This window comes from Crassostrea angulata, chromosome 3, assembly GCF_025612915.1.
Source record: "Crassostrea angulata isolate pt1a10 chromosome 3, ASM2561291v2, whole genome shotgun sequence".
NCBI classification, from domain to species: domain Eukaryota; kingdom Metazoa; phylum Mollusca; class Bivalvia; order Ostreida; family Ostreidae; genus Magallana; species Magallana angulata.
The window spans coordinates 20,720,430-20,739,491 of NC_069113.1; the positions used below are offsets into that span (position 1 = coordinate 20,720,430).

At 34.8% G+C, this 19,062-nt stretch overlaps 1 protein-coding gene across 1 annotated transcript; it reads left to right on the forward strand.

Moving 5' to 3' along the window:
* Window positions 1–105: 105 nt before the first annotated feature.
* On the forward strand, window positions 106–10,415 carry LOC128175805 (neuronal acetylcholine receptor subunit eat-2-like). The gene is made up of 8 exons (XM_052841647.1): window positions 106–1,919; window positions 6,107–6,262; window positions 6,475–6,696; window positions 7,141–7,233; window positions 7,977–8,116; window positions 9,932–10,049; window positions 10,203–10,281; window positions 10,376–10,415. The coding sequence occupies exons 1-8, from the start codon at window positions 680–682 to the stop codon at window positions 10,413–10,415; spliced, it is 2,088 nt and encodes a 695-aa protein (XP_052697607.1). The 5' UTR covers window positions 106–679.
* The last annotated feature ends 8,647 nt before the right edge of the window (window positions 10,416–19,062 follow it).

Genomic DNA, 19,062 nt, shown 5'->3' on the forward strand with positions numbered 1-19,062 from the left:
ATTCACAAGGTGTATACAGCTGGCCCTTAAAGCAAAAGCATTTCGACAGTAAGTAGCTGTCAAAAGGCAGTAAGCTTGCAGTTAGAAATCTAGACAAGTCGGAAGTTTATATAAGTTATATATTATAGTTTCAATTATACATACTAGTATTTACATACAGTACTGTGTATAATTATGTGAAAAAACAGATTTTATCAAAAAAATAAAATAAATAAATTTTCTATATTTAAATGATGTGCATCCCAAATGAGATAAATTGACTCTTTTTAATGTGTTCATTCAATAACACTGATTGATTTTGTTTTTGGGATCAAAGAACTATTCTTGTAATATACCCACTAATGAGGGTATTCATTTGATAATTACAAGTAAATGTAATAATGAGCTTATTATCTCGGCTGATCAAATTCATATGGGACCTTAGCAGTGTTGTCTTTGGAGGACAATCATCCATTTGAAACTGGAAGCGAAAATCTTCGGATGATTTCTGGCCATTTCAATACATTCTTATTTATCTTATTGATTTTTAAAATGGTAAGCAATTAATTTTCAAAGCTTACGTTGAATACATCTGAATGATAATACGCGGTAATCAATGTTGCAATCGATACCGCAAACTGCAACAATTACATCTTTCTTGGTTTTAAGGTTCCACGCACGGTTGTAAGTAACTTCGATCATGGCAAAAGAAACTTTAGGTGCAACAGTAAGTGTATTTTTGCTCCTTGGTGGAATTGAAGCCGCATTGTATACTTATGGAACGAGCGTTTCTCTCCACAAGACTCTATTACAGAACTATTCCAAAGATATTCGACCTGTGACAAACCAAACGAAAACTCTGCTCATAGACATCAAGCTGAACATTAAAGCTATCAACAAATTTGACGAAACAGAGGGCGTACTACATACAGTGTTTGGATTGACCTTGGAATGGACAGACGAATTAATCCAGTGGAATCCAACGGATTATGGCCAAGCGTCGATCGTTCGACTTCCCAAATCAAAAGTGTGGATTCCATCTTTGTTTTTGGTCAATTCGGCCACTAGTCTTGAAATAGAACTCGGAAACGATAAAACACAAACTGTAACCTACCAAGCAAACGGCAGTGCTCTTTGCTCGACCGGAATCATTACGTCATCAATGTGCTCACCAAACATTATGTATTACCCGTTTGACAATCACGATTGCAGTGTACAATTTTCAAACCTTGTGTCATCCAAGGAAATTTCTCTACGCATTGACCGGCGTATCTCTACCGACGTTTACGAACCAAACACAATTTGGGAATTGGAATCTGTTTCTGGAGAAAATTTCTTGCGACAAGGAGCATCGCTTGCCGAAGCTCGCATCAAAATCAAGAGAAGACCAACATTCTTACTTATCAACATTTTCGCTCCAATCTTGTTTCTCGCAATGGTTAACCTTCTCGTCTTTGCAATTCCAATTGCATCCGGGGAGCGGATTTCTTTTGCTGTCACTATTTTGTTGTCCTTTGCCGTTTTCTTGACCCTGGTAACCGACAAAATGCCACAGACGAGTCTAACCGTTTCGCTGTTTTCCGTCTATCTAATTCTGACGATGACAAACAGTTCTTTGATCATGGTATCTTTGGTGTTTATTCTAGAGATGTATTACACAGAAAAAGAAGAAACAGCAGGGAAAGTTACACGGTTCCTGATTTCTGTCTTGGAGATGGTGACAAATAACCCAAGAAATAACAAAGTAGTCGGTGAAACGGAATTACACAAAGGCAAGGGGAAGAGTGAAGAAGCAGACGAACTGCCAGAAGACTTAACCCAGTCGTGTAAAACAGTCGATCGAATGCCGAAATTAGCTTCTATGTTAGACAAGGCATGTTGTTTATTTTTTTCAGTTGTCGTTATTCTAGAAACTGTAATCTTTATGTTTATTCTTCGTTCTTCTTAATAGATATGTGTTCTTGTGTCAAGTCTTTAATAATTTAGAAGTCATTGTTCAAACTGGCTCTTAGAACCATTTTAACAAGAGCTTGGACTTTGGATAGTTGTGTTAAACAGCAATGTGACGTAGGCCTGTCTATTTCATTGTCAGCCACCCAGCCATAGCTGTCTGAAATCAACAAAATTTGTCTGGCTTTTGAGCTAAGACTACGCAATCGGTCAAATTTCGCTTGAAACCGCTTCATTTTTAACTTGTTTCAAGACTGAAGAAATAGATAGCTACGTCCAACCGAAAGTCCAAGGTCTTGTTAAAATGGCTTTAAATATCAAGGTAGTCATATACTTTAGTTAGTGAAAGCACATTCCCTCGAAGTATAATGCACCGAATCCCCCCCCCCCCCCCCAAAAAATACTTAAGGAAATATATAGATAAATTAATAAAAGATAAATTAATACAGATAAATTTATTTATATATTTACTTAAGTATTGGGGGGGGGGGGGGGGTAATCTAAACGGCTTTTTTGTGAGTGAATAAATGATATGCAACATACTATTTTTATGTTAAGCTTTTTTTATACCAGTTGTTTCATACTGTTGACAATAAAATAAAGTGACAGACCTATTATACGTAAACACAGACAAGGCAGCAACGGTTTCTTTTCCAATAGTCCGGACAATGATGTGCGAATGCGCGTGTTATTTTACGTTTAAATTCGAGGTTCCTTGCTACTGTTGGCACTAGGACGATTTAAGAAAAACTCTCATTTCTTAATGAATCGATTGAAGACATAACGTTTTATTGCGCAGATCAATAAAAGAGCCGTGTTTCCCGAAAAAAAAAATTCAGACTTCTTAATGATAGAAAATAAGCCTTTGACTATGGTGGCATACTTCTGCCTCTCGTGTGCAAGTTATTTTTCAATAAAGTATGTCGACATGCAAGATAAATATGTTGACAGGAAAGATAATTATGTTGACATGCAAGAAAATTACAATCATATAAGAATTATGAAATATCTAAGAAAGATTTAATATCTGTTACCACGGTTACATCAACATTTGTGAATACCAACAATTTAACCTCCACATTTAAAATAAAAAACCCGGTTTACTTCATTTGCCATTGCGCCGTTTCGCGCCTGTCATATGATCGGAGCATTTCGGCGTAAGCCATCATGGAATAAATCAAGTCCGCCCAAACAAGATTTCAAAGAGACTGCGGAAGATCGATGAATTTAGATTTCATTCAAATTGTCACGAATCTGGGAATCATAAACAATGCACTACATGCTAATAATTCACTAATAATTCACATTTTGTTAATATATGAATAAAAAAAAACTCGATGAAGTGATTGGACCATTGAGAAAAATATGTTTGATAATTTTAAAAGCATAGTTATTTTCCTCAGGATATCTTTAAAAATGAATCAAACAACGTCACAATAACTGACTATGAGTTCATTTTAATATACAACTTTTCCCGCGCTTTTGACCGCGTCTTTCCTGTACGTAGTACACGGTGCTTGTCCGGAGGATGACGCCACGTTACTTCATAGGCGTCGGAACCGGGGGGGGGGGGGGGGGGGGGGGGGGGGGGGGGGGCTGGGGGGTGGGGGGGCTTAGCCCCCCCACTTTTTTTTGCAAAGTTATACCTAACCATAAGAAACATAGCATGATAGAGGGTTCAGCCCCCCACATTTTTTTCTCGCAGGAAAGATTATTGATCCTAAATTTACCTTGAAAGATTGGGAGGTTAGATTCAGAAGCATACTAACCCCCCCCCCCCCCCCCCCCCCCCCCCCCCCCCCCGGATTAGGAATTTCATGATTTTGGAGAAAAAAAATTTGGGTAATTTTTTTTTGCTGGAAGTATAGGTATACCCCCCCCCCCCCCTCCCCCACGGATTCGGATTTCCATGATTTTAGGAATGACTTTTTTCTCAATATTTCTGAGGATTAGTCTAGCCCCCCCCCCCCCCCACTTTCAATTTGCTTCCGACGCCTATGTACTTGACTGGTCGGATCCAGCAACATTGCCAAACGGAAATGTACGTAATAATTCATCCTGTTTCTATATATTTGAACACTTTATATTTAGGTTCTTAGCTGAAATTGATTTTCAAAAACGTTGAATATATAAATTTTTTTTAGACATTAGATGATTGAGTTTATGAATGCATTTAATTTCTTTAAACAAGAAAAAAAATCCAACTGTTTTAATATCAAAAGGATGAAGTTTATAAAATCTTTTTAAGATCAGTTTTTATAATTAAAGAAATGAAACATGTAGACCTATTCCTGCACGGTTTACAATTATTAAAGCTATAAAAATCACCCCCCTGATTTCTGTGGTTCTTTCAAATCGACCGGTCACAACAGCAAGGGTAGGAGATGACAATCTTATTTTAGAAATAAATTTTTGAATCTTGGCAGATAGACCTAGAATTTAAAAAAAAAAAAAAAAAAACCAACAAAATATTTAGACCGTAACGTTTACTGTTTAAATTAATTAAATTTTACGCGGAAACATATTTCAAATTTACAAAGTTAAAAAAAAAAGAATTTTAATCGTCAATATCGGAAAAAATGTCCGATTTACATTGTATAAAGTATATTGGGATAATTTTTCTGTGCTTCATACAAATTAAAACATTTACATTAAGGTACCAATTTCAAACAGTGTAGTGAAGATAATGAGAAAAGTTCGCTTGGACGTTTCCCTTCCAGAGTTACAGGGAATCGAAATCAGCGCTGGGGGAAGCTTGGTTTGGGGGAAGAACTCCTCGGAGGAAATCAACCCCAGAGTACACTACGTTCTAATCAAAACCGGAGGAAAAATTGTTATTGGATCAGAAGACTGCAATTATGTCTACAAAACAACCATTACCTTACTAGGTGTGTAAATTTATATTAATATTTTTTTTTCTATTGACAATATATTAGAATAATCCAATTCTAGTGAATTAATTGTATTGTAATCGGCATATCCTGTAGACTCATTGTCCGTACAAGCTTGGAAAACCAATAAAAAATTTCCCGATAATTCATGAAACATACATAAGATATTGATTTTCTTTAATTACAGTTTTTTTCAAACTCTTTGGGACCTTTAACACATTGCACACAATCATTGATAATAGTTAAATATGCTGCAATCAGTTCAATCCATTTATTTACTTAAAACTACTCATACAACGGTATAGGAAATGCATAATTAAACTGCATGTATTTACAGCCAGAAAAATGTGTTTGTTGTGAAACAAAGAAAAACAATTGTTTTCAAAACATTAAACGAGCTTGTTTCCATAAAATCCGTAAAACATTGTTCCTGGCAATCAAACATTCAAGTTATAAGGCGGTATCTAACTATTTGAGAAAGGTCATACTATTTTATTATACTTTCATGTTAAATACTGAAATCTGATTGGTTTAGACGCAGTTGATAATCCGTTCTATTACCCTCAGCGTTAGCAACACACTTAGCAACGCGTAACACAACGAATTGTTACATGCGCGTAAATTATGCGCGTACGGTTCGCCGTAGAATTCACGTCATTTCTATATAAAAGCAATATAAAAATTCTCTAAAATTAACCTAAAGACATTCAGTATAATAAAATAAATAGTGCCTGTTCGGGAGGATAACAGTTGAAATTGACACCCCTTAAAAACCATTGTCAACCTCCGCTTCGCGTCGGTTGACAATGGTTTCCTCGGGGTGTCAATTTCAACTGTTACCCTCCTAAACAGGCACTATATATATACTATAACCTGTTTTTTCTCAACATTTAATGAGATTTCACGATGAGTTATGATTAGTTATTCAAACAATGTTGTTGCATTTTCGTTCATTTGATTTTACCGTTCCCAAATTATGTGTTTAATTACATGTGCCTGGTTTTGGAGTGATTGATTTTTTTGCTTCATTTTCTCAGTATCAAAATGCTACTATTCTAAATTGAATTTTTTAAAATGAAAAACCTTTAGGTTGTTATTTTTTCCATTTTGACGAGATTTTTGTTCGGGAAAAATTTAACAATCATCATGATGGTTATGAACATGAATTTTTAATGTCCTATATCGCATGTACTTTTTGACACAATTGACACCAAAATCGTATATTTTGTTATAATTTAAAGTTTTAAGCATAATCACTAATTGAGATTATACAAAACTTGTTATAGGTGTTCCAGATTCAGACATTATTGCAATGGCAACTCAAGGCGATTTAGACAATACTACCATGTCCAAGATTTACAGTGTAGTCGACGTATTAGACACAGCCAATGAACTACGCAAACACCAACCAGATGGCGCTTATGGCTTTGCTGCAAAGAAAGGTACACATGGACATAATTGTTATGACAAGAAAATTGATGTAATCTGTATGTAGGTTATTTTGTACAAACTAAAGTAATTTTGCAAAAACGCAAGGATTTTGAACTGATAATTTTTGGGTTTTTTTTCAAGGAGCCACGAACAATCTATGAAGGTCCGAATTTTGGGGGGAGAATTTGTCATAATTTGATAAAAAAAATCCGTTTCTTTCTAGGAGGAGCCTTTATAGATAGCGTTGGAGCGTATCAAACTGGAAACGGGTTCTCAGAAGCGGTTGTTACCTTAGACATTGAAGGCACCGGAAGTTCAGTCGTTGTAATGTCTAGAAACAACAAAGCAGAAAACTACAAAAGCTACATCGACTTTCTGGTCATGGACAAGTCTCAAGCGAAACCCGTCATTGACGTAGTCGATGACGTCAGTTCCTGGAATGTCGGCGAGACCTTTAAAACCTTTAAACAAAGTTTTATTATAATTACCCTTTTGTAAGGACAAAATTAATGTAGATATCGATTATTAATTCCATATTTGTTTTGTTTTTTTGAATTGTTTTTTATTCAAAGGTGATAAGATTTTTATAACTTCGACGTATTATGATTGGAGACAATTGGAAGAATTTACGATTGAAACATGTTTGGGATGCATGTTCAACAAATCAAATCCAAATTAACAGTACTTACAGCTGTTATTCATATCATTAAAAAAACCTTAAAACTTACAAAAAGTCACCAAATCTTTGAAATGATTTTTTTTCTAAATGTATCTATTTTAATGACTTTTGCAGGACCAAATTGAATTCAACCATAATATGCAATTGATCGTCATATAGTTTTTGTCACAAAAACATATTATGCATTTTAATTTTGGGGCATTGTTTCAGAACCGCCAAGATTCACACGCTATGGAGAGATCTACAAGCGAGTAGACATGAGAGCAGAGGTTGGACCGATGACGCGGAATATTCATATCACTAGTGAAGTCGCAGAGAGCCAAACCAATGGCGGACATATCAAAGTGAATTAAGATTTTTTTTTTCATTTGAATAACTGTCACGGAATTAAGGCATGTCTTACTGGATGGAAGTAGTCAAATCTATAAGCCTCCTGCATGGGAGAAATTCCAAATTTCAAAATTTAAAAAGTGTCAAAGTCAGCTCTTTTTTGACTTTCGTAGTTGTCGAATTCAGTATTATACGTACCCTTACTAATTTACGAAATAACTCAAGAATAGACAAGAGAATTCCCCCCCCCCTATTTTCACAATCTTATGACTTAACAGTGGTTTCAATACCTGCAGAAAAAATTGCATATAACCAGCTGGCATGAGTTTCATATGTCTACTGTTTTACAACTTCAGGGTGGTACAAGCACATATCATTTGCCAACAATTCTGAAGCAAAATGACACCCCACTATACACTAATGTAGTATCTTCAATTCATTACCCCATCATAATAACCTACTGGCGTTTTTTTTTCATTTTTACGACATATTGTTTTTTATAGTTCCTGTACGGATTCAAAAGTGTTCAAGTGGAAAATGTAGAACTGACAAATTTGGGGAATCCTTTGATAACAGGTAAAAAGCTTTTTTGTCCGATTACTGTAGTCTTTGGAAATACTTCAAAAATATAATATATAAAATGAGAGAGAGAGAGAGAGAGAGAGAGAGAGAGAGAGAGAGAGCGCTATGAAATCTTGCTTGCTTTTATTTTACAGGTCGTTATCCATTACATTACCATATGTGCGAGAATCTGGCAGACAAGATGTTATACACAGGCGAATCCTACCTCCGAAACAATTCAATCAATCACTCTCAGTTTAGATGCATCACGATTCACGGAACACACAATTCTCATGTAAAAACAGCTTCATCTTATATTGATCAATTTAAAGATAGAAACATCCATTGTGTAGGACATACATGATTTAATCTTCTTTTGTTGCTTTTAAAAGCTCACAAACATTCAAAGCAGCTAGAAAAATGCATGCAAAAAATACCATAATGATTATCTAACTTTGATTTTTGGCATCTTTGTTCGCAATAACCAAGCAAAAAATTGACTTGTGAAATGTTTTCGCACGCAAATAAAAGTTGTTTTACTTCACGAAAGGGTCCAAGACCGAATAATTTTACAAATTAAAATCTGAATTAGCTTTTTTCCCCTTAGAGCATTCTCTGTTTTAGATTCAAAACAATATATGTTACAACACAGTCGGGCATGGCCTTTTTTATTGAAGACGGCGGAGAGAAGCACACGTTATTTGATGGGAATTTGGCTCTGGGACAAATTCCATGGACTGGTCCAATCAACCACCCAGTAACAGGGGCTCTTCCAAGTGACAGGTGCTCTATAGTAAAAAATAATATAAGTTTATCTTGAGCGGATCCAGAATTTTTTCCAGGAGGGGGGTGGTGATTTTTTTTTTTTACCGAGGTTAGAATGGGGTTGGTGTTAAATACTTATTTCAAGTGAATTGAATGTGTTGAACCCACCATCCCCATCCCTAAATATGTATAGGTTTCTAGTGTAATGTAGTATACAATGTGAAAGAGTATTATGGAAATTACGGTGTAGTTTTATTTTTAGATAACGTAAAAAAGTATGATAAGTTTTCAAAAGTTACATCTTCACACGTTCATCATTATCTTTTTTAGGAAGCCGGTGACATTTTGGATCACAAATCCTCTCACAAAAATGAAGAATAATGTAGCAGCTGGTGGTGAGGTGAGTGGTTTTGTTTTTGTCCTATCTGATATCTAAAATAAGATCATATCCTTGGATCCGTTCACGTAGATCGCTATACATGCTTTTCTTTTAGTAAACCGGTCCTAAAGGTCAGTTGTTTTGTTATATACAAATGATCCTTTAAAAACATATTTTTTTCTTAGTTAATTAGAAAGTCAATATAGCGATCTACGTGAGCGGATCAAAGGATCTGATTTTAATCAGATTGGTTTTTGGTCATCCGTCGGTTACTACATATACAGTTCCAACCAGCTGAAGAATACAACACTGCAGCTTTCACACATAACACATGCGTGCCGGAATTTAACCCACGCAATCTTTTCACGTTCACGAAGTTCGATTTTGCTGACATAAGGCTGATTTGTCAAATCACAAATAATTAATTAAATTATATTTTAATTCTGTTATAAAGATATGCATTTATATGCCCAAAATCACAAACATCTGACGTTAAAAATTTATTTTTAAAGATAAATAATTTCCTGTAATATAATAGTACATGTACATGTATTTATCTTTAAAGTACATGTACATATGTACTACTTTAAAAAGAAATAGGTTTGACATCAGATTTAACTTTCTTTTGATTCAATTTTACAAACATTATATGGACCAGATTCAGGAAATCGATTTTTACACGTTTCTTGCAAAAGGCCAGTAAATAGCGATGCTACATTGGCAATAACAGATTACAAAAACAACTTCTATATTGTAAAGAACATTCCCTTTACAACAACAATTAAGTGCAGCTTCAGAAAGAACTGGAATGCTGCTAAATGCCCTCATACCTATGGACAGGTAACAGCAACATTTCATCAATATCTTTTTTTAAATTTCCAATTAAGTCCTTGTTGACTTTTTGTGATTTCAAGATCGTCATACGTATGTATATAAAACAATTATTTAAAGTTTCTTCTTTCATAGATTTCAATAAACACACCTGCAACAGGCAACAGTATGTTTGCGACAAGAACCGATACAGATTCCCCGACCGTTGAGATAACCGATGGGATCCCAACGCAGAGGTTTATCACTATCCTAGGCGGACAGTTCAACTATCTTTTCTACTTTCAAAACGCCGTTCAATAACACACCTGCAACAGGCAACGGTATGTTTGCGACAAGAACCGATACAGATTTCCCGACCGTTGAGATAACCGATGGGATCCCAACGCAGAGGTTTATCATATCCTAGGCGGACAGTTCAACTATCATTTCTACTTTCAAAACGCCGTTCCTAAGAACGTCTTCCTGACTGGGTCTTCTATCACAAAGTCTCAGACCATAGTTTTAGCATATTGTGTCCCAAGGGATGCTACGTTCGTCATGAAATTCAAAATTAGCAAAGATAAATTGCAAAACACAAAGGTTGATACTTTGCAAGAGGTACAGGATGATGCGGTTGTAGGAAAATATTTTTTCGACCAAACCGTTGGGTAAGCATAAATTTTATACACATTAACTTGATATCAAGTTTCATTATCTCATTACTGTAATAATATACACGTACAATTATTATTTACACAAAAATAAATTCATTAATTTGCTTCACTCAAAACTTTTTTTATTTGCACATGAATTCTATCTTCAGTGAAGAACAATATCTATTATTATACTTTCATGTTAAATACTGAAATCTGATTGGTTTAGACGCAGTTGGTAATCCGTTCTATTAACCTCAGCGTTAGCAACACACTTGGCAACGGGTAACACTATATAAATAGTGCCTGTTTGGGAGGATAACAGTTGAAATTGACACCCCGAGGTTTTCGAGTGGTGTCAATTTCAACTGTTATCCTCCCGAACAGGCACTATTTATTTTATTATACTGAATGTCATAATTTTAGAGAATATTTTTACTGCTTTTATATAGCAATGACGTGAATGCTACGGCGAACCGTACGCGCATAATTTACGCGCATGTAATAATTCGTTGTGTTACCCGTTGCTAAGTGTGTTGCTAACGCTGAGGGTAATAGAACGGATTATCAACTGCGTCTAAACCAATCAGATTTCATTATTTAACATGAAAGTATAATAAAACGAATTGTTACATGCGTGTAAATTATGCGCGTACGGTTCGTCGTAGAATTCACTTCATTTCTTTCTTAAAATTCTCTTTAAAATTAAGACATTTAGTATAATAAAATAAATAGTGCCTGTTTGGGAGGGTAACCGTTGAAATTGACACCCCTCGAAAACCATTGTCAACCTCCGCTTCGCGTCGGTTGACAATGGTTGTCTCGGGGTGTTGTAGGTTTCGACCAATCGATAACTGAGCGTGTTAGCTATAGATTTCAGTCTGGCTGTTTTTATAGAGCTATGAACTAACTATAAGTTTCCGTAAGAAATATAGGGATTCATACTCGGTAGATGTAAATAAATACATATAGTTTGTATTAAATACATGTACTGTGGGGGTCAAAAGTATCACGCGAGCTTTGTCCCTGTGTTATGGAAATTCTATGGTGAAGATTGTTTCATAAGTCAAAAGCTGTTGGCAACCACAATCAAATTACTTTTGGGAAACGTTTTTAAGGCTTGAGACTGATCATGCAGACGTCTATGTGCATCATCACGTAAAGACGGTTACATGTATATGGGGCGTGTGTCAAAGCGGTACATGCAATTTATATATAATGTGTTTATTCATCGCCTTCAATGTTTCAGGGTTGTCTTCTTCAAAATGTTACACGGTTTTTTTTTATACTAGTTCATTGGAAAGTTATTTCGTGGTTTCACTAGCATGAATAATAAATATCAATGATTTTTCCATAATTCGCCGAGGATATATGTACGTTTGTTGGTTAATATGGTTTGGAATTAATTTACAAAATTTAAGTCGCTACGAATTATTATAATCACACAGTAATTTATTGCATATGTGTATGTAAAATTCAGTATAATTTGTTTGAACAGAACGGTGTACTGGAAGAATCAGTCGATGTCATGCCAGCCGATTCCACAGAGCCACCATCTGTAAGCAGCTGTCTAATTTAATCAAAATATATTTACTTCAAGAAGAGATACCAATTTTTCATTATTTCAATTCAATATTAGTCTTTGATATAATAAGACATTTACTGATTCTAATTTTAGTCGATGGGAGCTGGCTCAACCTACCCCTTTCCTCAATGAAGAAATGAACTGAGTCCGGCGAAAAAAGGGGGGGGGGGGGTTAAAATATTGTAGCCTTAAATTTAATGTAGATATTAAAATTCGTTGTAAATAAAAATAATATTTCAATTTATGTATTTTTAGATCAATCAAAATAAATATTGCTGAGAGAGAGAGAAAGCAGGCATTTTGTTGGTTTAGCCTATTGTTCATAGTGATCACGTTTGGATAATTTACATATTCTTTAACCATGATCATCAAGAATACAATTCACAAATGGACATATATTGGCAGGAATTTAATCATGCGACGTATACATTTTCAATGATCTTTATTACTTGCAATCTAATCATTTCAGTTGTAAACGCTTAAGTATTCATTCTGTGGTGTTATATTGGTAATGTTATTGCTTCCGAGTGCGCATATCCTCCTTTGTGGGATGTGAATTCAGCTCGTATTAAGTTCTAGACTTTACCACAATGTTTATTACACAACAAAATTTCACCATAAGCATGCTTCTTTGAGCATCCAAATTTTCATGTCGAAGCAAAAAAAAAAATTATATAATTATATACAATTTTCTTCAATGTTTGCAAGCATTGTATAAGAAATTGATTTTAATGTTCAACTTATGAATTAAGATGGTACCAAAATGGGGGTTGATAAAGATACATACGTACAAGATTTATATAAACATAGGTTCCTGTGCGAAGTCTATAAAAGATTGTGGCAACTCTTATAAGCAGGGCCAATGTTGTTAAATACTGGAAACTGCTCAAGAGACCTAGAAAATGAACTCGACAACAAAAGTTCACGGTCGTTCATTTCAATATTGCAGAAATAACATCTTTTTTAATTTTTTATTTCGCTCATATACATTTTATATGCAAATAAATACAACAATGTGGTGTTTTTGAGAAATACACCGGTATATTCTATAAGGTCCGTCTATAAGATATTGCAAACATGACAAGAGGCCCATGGGCCACATCGCTCACCTGAGGAACAATAGGTATGATAAAATCAGCTCAATGGAGTCATAATACAAACTATCTGGACAATATACAATAATTCATGTAAATCCTGTATAAATAAAATCCATTTTCCCCTGGATATTCTTATGTTTATAATCATTAGTCCCTTTTCTAACAGGATGATTTTATAGTCATATCATGTGTTGAGTATTGCAGTTCTCAAAAAGATCCCTAACAATAGTTTATATATGGGATAAACGTACAGTATGGGATAAACGTACAGTAAACTCTCAACCTTCTCGTGAGGCCAAAGAGTTGTCCTGGGGCCAAAGTCTTAACAATTATAAAAAATCATCTGGCTGATTAGTTTCTGAGAAGATTTTTAAAGATTTACCCTATAAATTCCTTTGTTAAAATTTGACCCCCCCCCCCCCCATTGTGGCCCCACCCTACCCCTGGGGATCATTATTTTCACAACTTTGAATCTACACTACCTGAGGATGCTTTCAAACAAGTTCCAGCTTTCCTGGCTGATTAGTTTCTGAGAAGAAGATTTTTAAAGATGACTCTGTTTATTCCTATGTAAAACATCGACCTCCCATTGTGGCCCAAACCTACCCCCAGGGGTCATGCTTTTCACAAATTTGAATCTACACTAACTGAGGATGCTTCCACACAAGTTTTAACTTTCCTGGCTATTTAGTTTCTGAGAAGAAGATTTTTAAAGATTTACTGTATATAATCATATGTTTAACTTCAATCCCCCATTGTGGCCCCAACCTACCCCCAGGGGTCATGATTTTCACAACTTTGAATCTTCACTACCTGAGGATGCTTCCACACAAGTTCCAGCTTTGCCTTCGAATTAGATACTGAGAAGAAGATTTTTAAAGATTTACTGTATATATTCCTATGTTAAACTTCGATCCCCAATTGTGGCCCAACCCTACCCCCAGGGGTCATGATTTTTACAACTTTGAACTTACACTACCTGAGGATGCATCCACACAAGTGTCAGCTTTCCTGGTTGATTAGTTTCTGAGAGGAAAATTTTTAAAGATTAACTGTGTATATTCCTATGTAAAACGTCGATCTCCCATTGTGGCCCAAACCTACCCCCGGGGGTCATTATTTTCACAACTTTGAATCTACACTACATAAGGATGCATCCACACAAGTGTTAGCTTTCCTGGCAAATTAGTTTCTGAGAAGAAGATTTTTAAAGATTTACTTTTTATATTCATATGTTAAACTTCGACCCTCCACTGTGGCCCCACCCTATCCCCAGGGGTCATGATTTTCACATCTTTGAATCTACACTACCTGAGGACGCTTCCACACAAGTTTCAGCTTTCCTGGCCGATTAGTTTCTGAGAAGAGGATTTCTAAAGATTTACTCTATATATTCATTTGTTAAACTTCGACCCCCCATTGTGGCCCCATTCTCAGGTGAGCTAAAAAGGTTAAGTTTACAATTCAATAAGTTGGTTTCTGGAAGAACAGATTTTGAAAATTTTCGTAATAAATATTGACAATTTTTTTTACTTTTTAAAGCGTTAAGCATAGCTCAGCCCTTTATTGTCGTTAGACTTTAACTTCCGGTGCATCGAATAACCGCCCCCTCTAAGCAAAAGTATACATCATTTAAACTGGTTAGGGAACCAGTTTCAGGGGTTTATGCTCATTACTGCACGGGCTATTGTGAATCTAATTTACGGGTTATTGTGAAATTAATGTACGGGGCTTACATACATCATTGCAGGGACTGTCATGCAGTGATGAGGAAATATAGTGCGTATACAGAAGCTGAAATGCTATATACATATATCTGTTATATACATACAGAAGCTGGGTTAGCGCTTTTCAGTACTATCAGTACTTTGATTTAATCTTTAGCTTTTAAGATCTGTGTACAAACATATTAGAATTGTTAGCAAATCTCTGTATCTTGCTTATAATTCGAAGCAAACACTCAAAAATGGTTAGTAAATAGAAATTGTTAACAATTAAACACAAGAAACATGCACTACATGTATAACAAATAAAGAACACAATTTATTTTTTCGAAATGAATCATATATATACATGTATATACCTACATATTTCCGTAAGCGATATCAAACTCTATTTAAACTGAATAAACTAGAGAAAATGCCGAGCATCTCAACAAAAACCTATTGCATTAATCTACCATTACGCAAAAAATAATACCGATTTACCGATAGAATGAATTGTATTTCAGTACTCCTACATCAGATTTTGCTTAATTTGCGCAGGTAAACAGTTAACGTAACTGTTTGATTTACCGAAGTCTCTGTTTGATTTGATACGCAAAAATCACGAAATACAGACGACAGTTTCCAGGTTACAAAGCATAAATAATGAAAACGAAACGAAAATCAGAACAAGCTAACATCAACGTCATGTGTGAAAACTGTCAACGCATTGAAATATTTAGCCTCCATTTACTTCACAAAATCGGCACCAATATATTTTTCATGTTTCAAAAATTTCCCTTCATACGCGAACTGTTGCACAACAAGCAAATTCATCATAGTCAGATCGACCCTTTTTCGTATAATGTCATGGCTGCTTTAGACAAAGAACCTCGTTTTAGAAGTATGGAATACGAGTCTTGGTAAAATGGGTAAGCAAAACCGGGCCGTGGCAAAATAAAAGCCGGGGCAGATCGGCAATCGTCAATTCCAAATACGCATTATTTTGCAGCAATATTTACAGCAAATACAAATATACTGGTCCATCAAATATCCTGAAATTTTAATGAGATTGGCAGATTAATAACTGCTTATCTTTTGTTTTGCCCAGGCCAAGTCTTGTCTACCCATTTTACCGGATGCCGAATCTGAGGCTATTAAACTGATTAAAACACGCCTTTCCTTTATTATTATTTTCGTAATAACTCAGATTTGAAACAGAATTAGACCTTAATTTTTGCAATTTATATTTTCCTTCCCATAAGGATAATTTATGCTAAACTACGTTGAATTGGAATCAGTAGTTCTTGAGAAGAAGATTTTAAAAAATGCACCCCCCTTTTTCTACAGTTTCAAGGTTTTCTCCGCTTTGAATACAGATCGGACTTTTATTTCTGCAATTTATATTCGCCCTCCCATAAGGATGCTTTGTGCAAAATTTGGTTGAAATTGGATAAGCGGTTTTAGAGAAGAAGTTCAAAATGTAAAAAGTTTACAGACGGACAGACAGACGGACAGACGGACGGACGGACAGACGGACGACGGACAAAAAGTGATCAGAATAGCTCACTTGAGCTTTCAGCTCAGGTGAGCTAATAAAAAGGTGCAGCTATATAATTTTCAACATTTTTTCAGTTCATATGTAGGTATGTATCAAAGCACAAAAATTATTAAAAACAAATTCACTGTACTCTACAAAATTTTCAATAAAATTAAATTGAATACTGACCAGAATCACGCTGATACAACTATTCATAATGTTTCATTAATTACATGATTGTTGAAATATTTGCCCTACTCTACATGTACATCTAGAATGTATAATAAATCTAACTAAATAAACATTAATTAACAAATCTAAGAAATAGTATGAATGTATTAAGTAGATTTAAAATGCCTGAATAGTTATGGGAAGAATGGCATCGTGATGATGATTTTTTTTAAATTTCCTTTTCTCATATATTCGTAAATTTTATTAATATGTTTATAATATCCATATTTAGTTAAGTAAATAAAAATTTTGATTAAAAAACTTACAAAAAATACAAAAAACATTCAAAAGAAAAAAAATTTCACACTGTCAAATTTGAAGTTCAGAAATGAACGTTGATTTGTCATGTGCTAGTATACATGTACATTTGTTTATCAGCAATCAGAGATCTCTATATGTAATAACAGGTAATAAATTTCCCCATTTATTCACATGAAATTGTTTAATAGGAATTCTTATTATACTTGAGATCATATCAATAAGTTATTCAAAGAACATGTTCATGTATCAGTAGACTCACATTTTTAAAGCAATTTGAGCTGCAATTTTCATGATGAAATTTTTTTTAACGAATACAGCTCATATTGCTTTAATATGAATTTTTTTTAACGAATACAGCTCATATTGCTTTAATAATCTCATTTCATTGGGCAAGTTATCATAAATACGTTTCATAGAAACATTTGCAGTAAACCACACTTTGATGTATATAATGTACAGGAAACTATAACCTATGAGATTACAATGTTCTGTTTTTTTTTTTTAAATAATGTAAATATTTTGCTTGGAGTTGTTTAATTCTCAATTTCCAAAAGGAGTAAATTGATAATAAATTAAGGAACAGCAACGCGCAGGAACCCCCTCCGGAGATTAAATGCTTTTAAAATGCGATGTAAATGAAGTTAAATCAATTAGTAATTATGTTCACGTTCTATTGTTAACTTATACATAAAATTTGATTTGTATATTCTAAATATAGATATGGGATATCCTAAGAAATAATTCATCAATACATTTGAAAATTACGCAGGCACGTAGCATCAGGGGGGCCGGGGGGCTGCCCCCCCCCCCCCCCCCCCACTTTTTCTCGCAGCAACTAAATTTTTTAAATTTTACATATAAACAAGAGGCCAATTGGCCTTAACGGTCACCTGAGTAGCATATATCCAATACACAAACTTGTCATGGAGTCTCATATATGCATCTAATTAATCAGGTTTCATACTGGAGTAGAAAAATTATAAATTTGTAATGACAACCACATTTAATTCAAAAAGAACTGTGAAACCTATAATTTTGGTGAAAAACTAAAAGATCTGATCTACAAAATAATGAATTTAGTTTTCCTTTCAGGTGTGTGGGAGTAAAGAAGATAATTTTTTAACGTTATATGCATTAGCATCTATACATCCATTTTGGCCCTGCCCTAGAGTCAAAACCCATACCCCAGGGGACATGAAAATTAAAATTTCAGTAGAGGACTTCCTGGTAAACATAATTATTAGTCGTTTTTTTTATACAGATGTGTGAGAATAGAGAAAAAGATTTTTAAACATTATATGCATTAACACTTTATCGCCATATTGCCCCCCCCCCCCTTCATGTCCTGAACCCCTGACCCAGGGGCCATGAATTTCACAATTTAGGTAAAGGAGATTGTGGATATCATAACCATGTATTCAGTTTTTTGCCCACATGTGTGGGAGTAGAGAAGAAGATTTTTTAAAGATTTAAATCATTTTTACTATATGGCCATATTGGCCCCACCCTAGAGCATGAACACCTAACAAAGGGGTCATGAATTTCACAATTTTAGTAGAGAGCCTCATGGACATCATAATCATGCATTTAGTTTTTAACAAACATATATGGGAGTAGAGAAGAAGATTTTCTAAGATTTAATACATTTTTACTATTTGGCCATATCGGCCCCACCCTAGAGCCTGAACCCCTGACCGAGGGGTCATGAATTTCACAATTAAAGTAGAGGGCTTCATGGACATCATAACCATGCATTTAGTTTTTAACAAATATATATTGGAGTAGAGAAGAAGATTTTCTAAGATTTAATACATTTTTACTATTTGGCCATATTGGTTCCACCCTAGAGCCTGAACCCCTGACCCAGGGGTCATGAATTTCACAATTTAGGTAGAGGGCTTCATGGACATCATAATCATGCATTTAGTATTTAACAAATATATATGAGAGTAGAGAAGAAGATTTTCTAAGATTTAATACATTTTAACTTCATGGCCATATTGGCCCCACCCTAAAGCCTGAACCCCTGACCCAGGGGTCATGAATTTCACAATTTAGGTTGAGGGCTTCATTGACATCATTATCATGCATTTAGTTTTTAACAAATATATATGATAGTAGAGAAGAAGATTTTCTAAGATTTAATACATTTTTACTATATGGCCATATTGGCCCCACCCTAGAGCCAGAACCCCTGACCCAGGGGCCATAAATTTC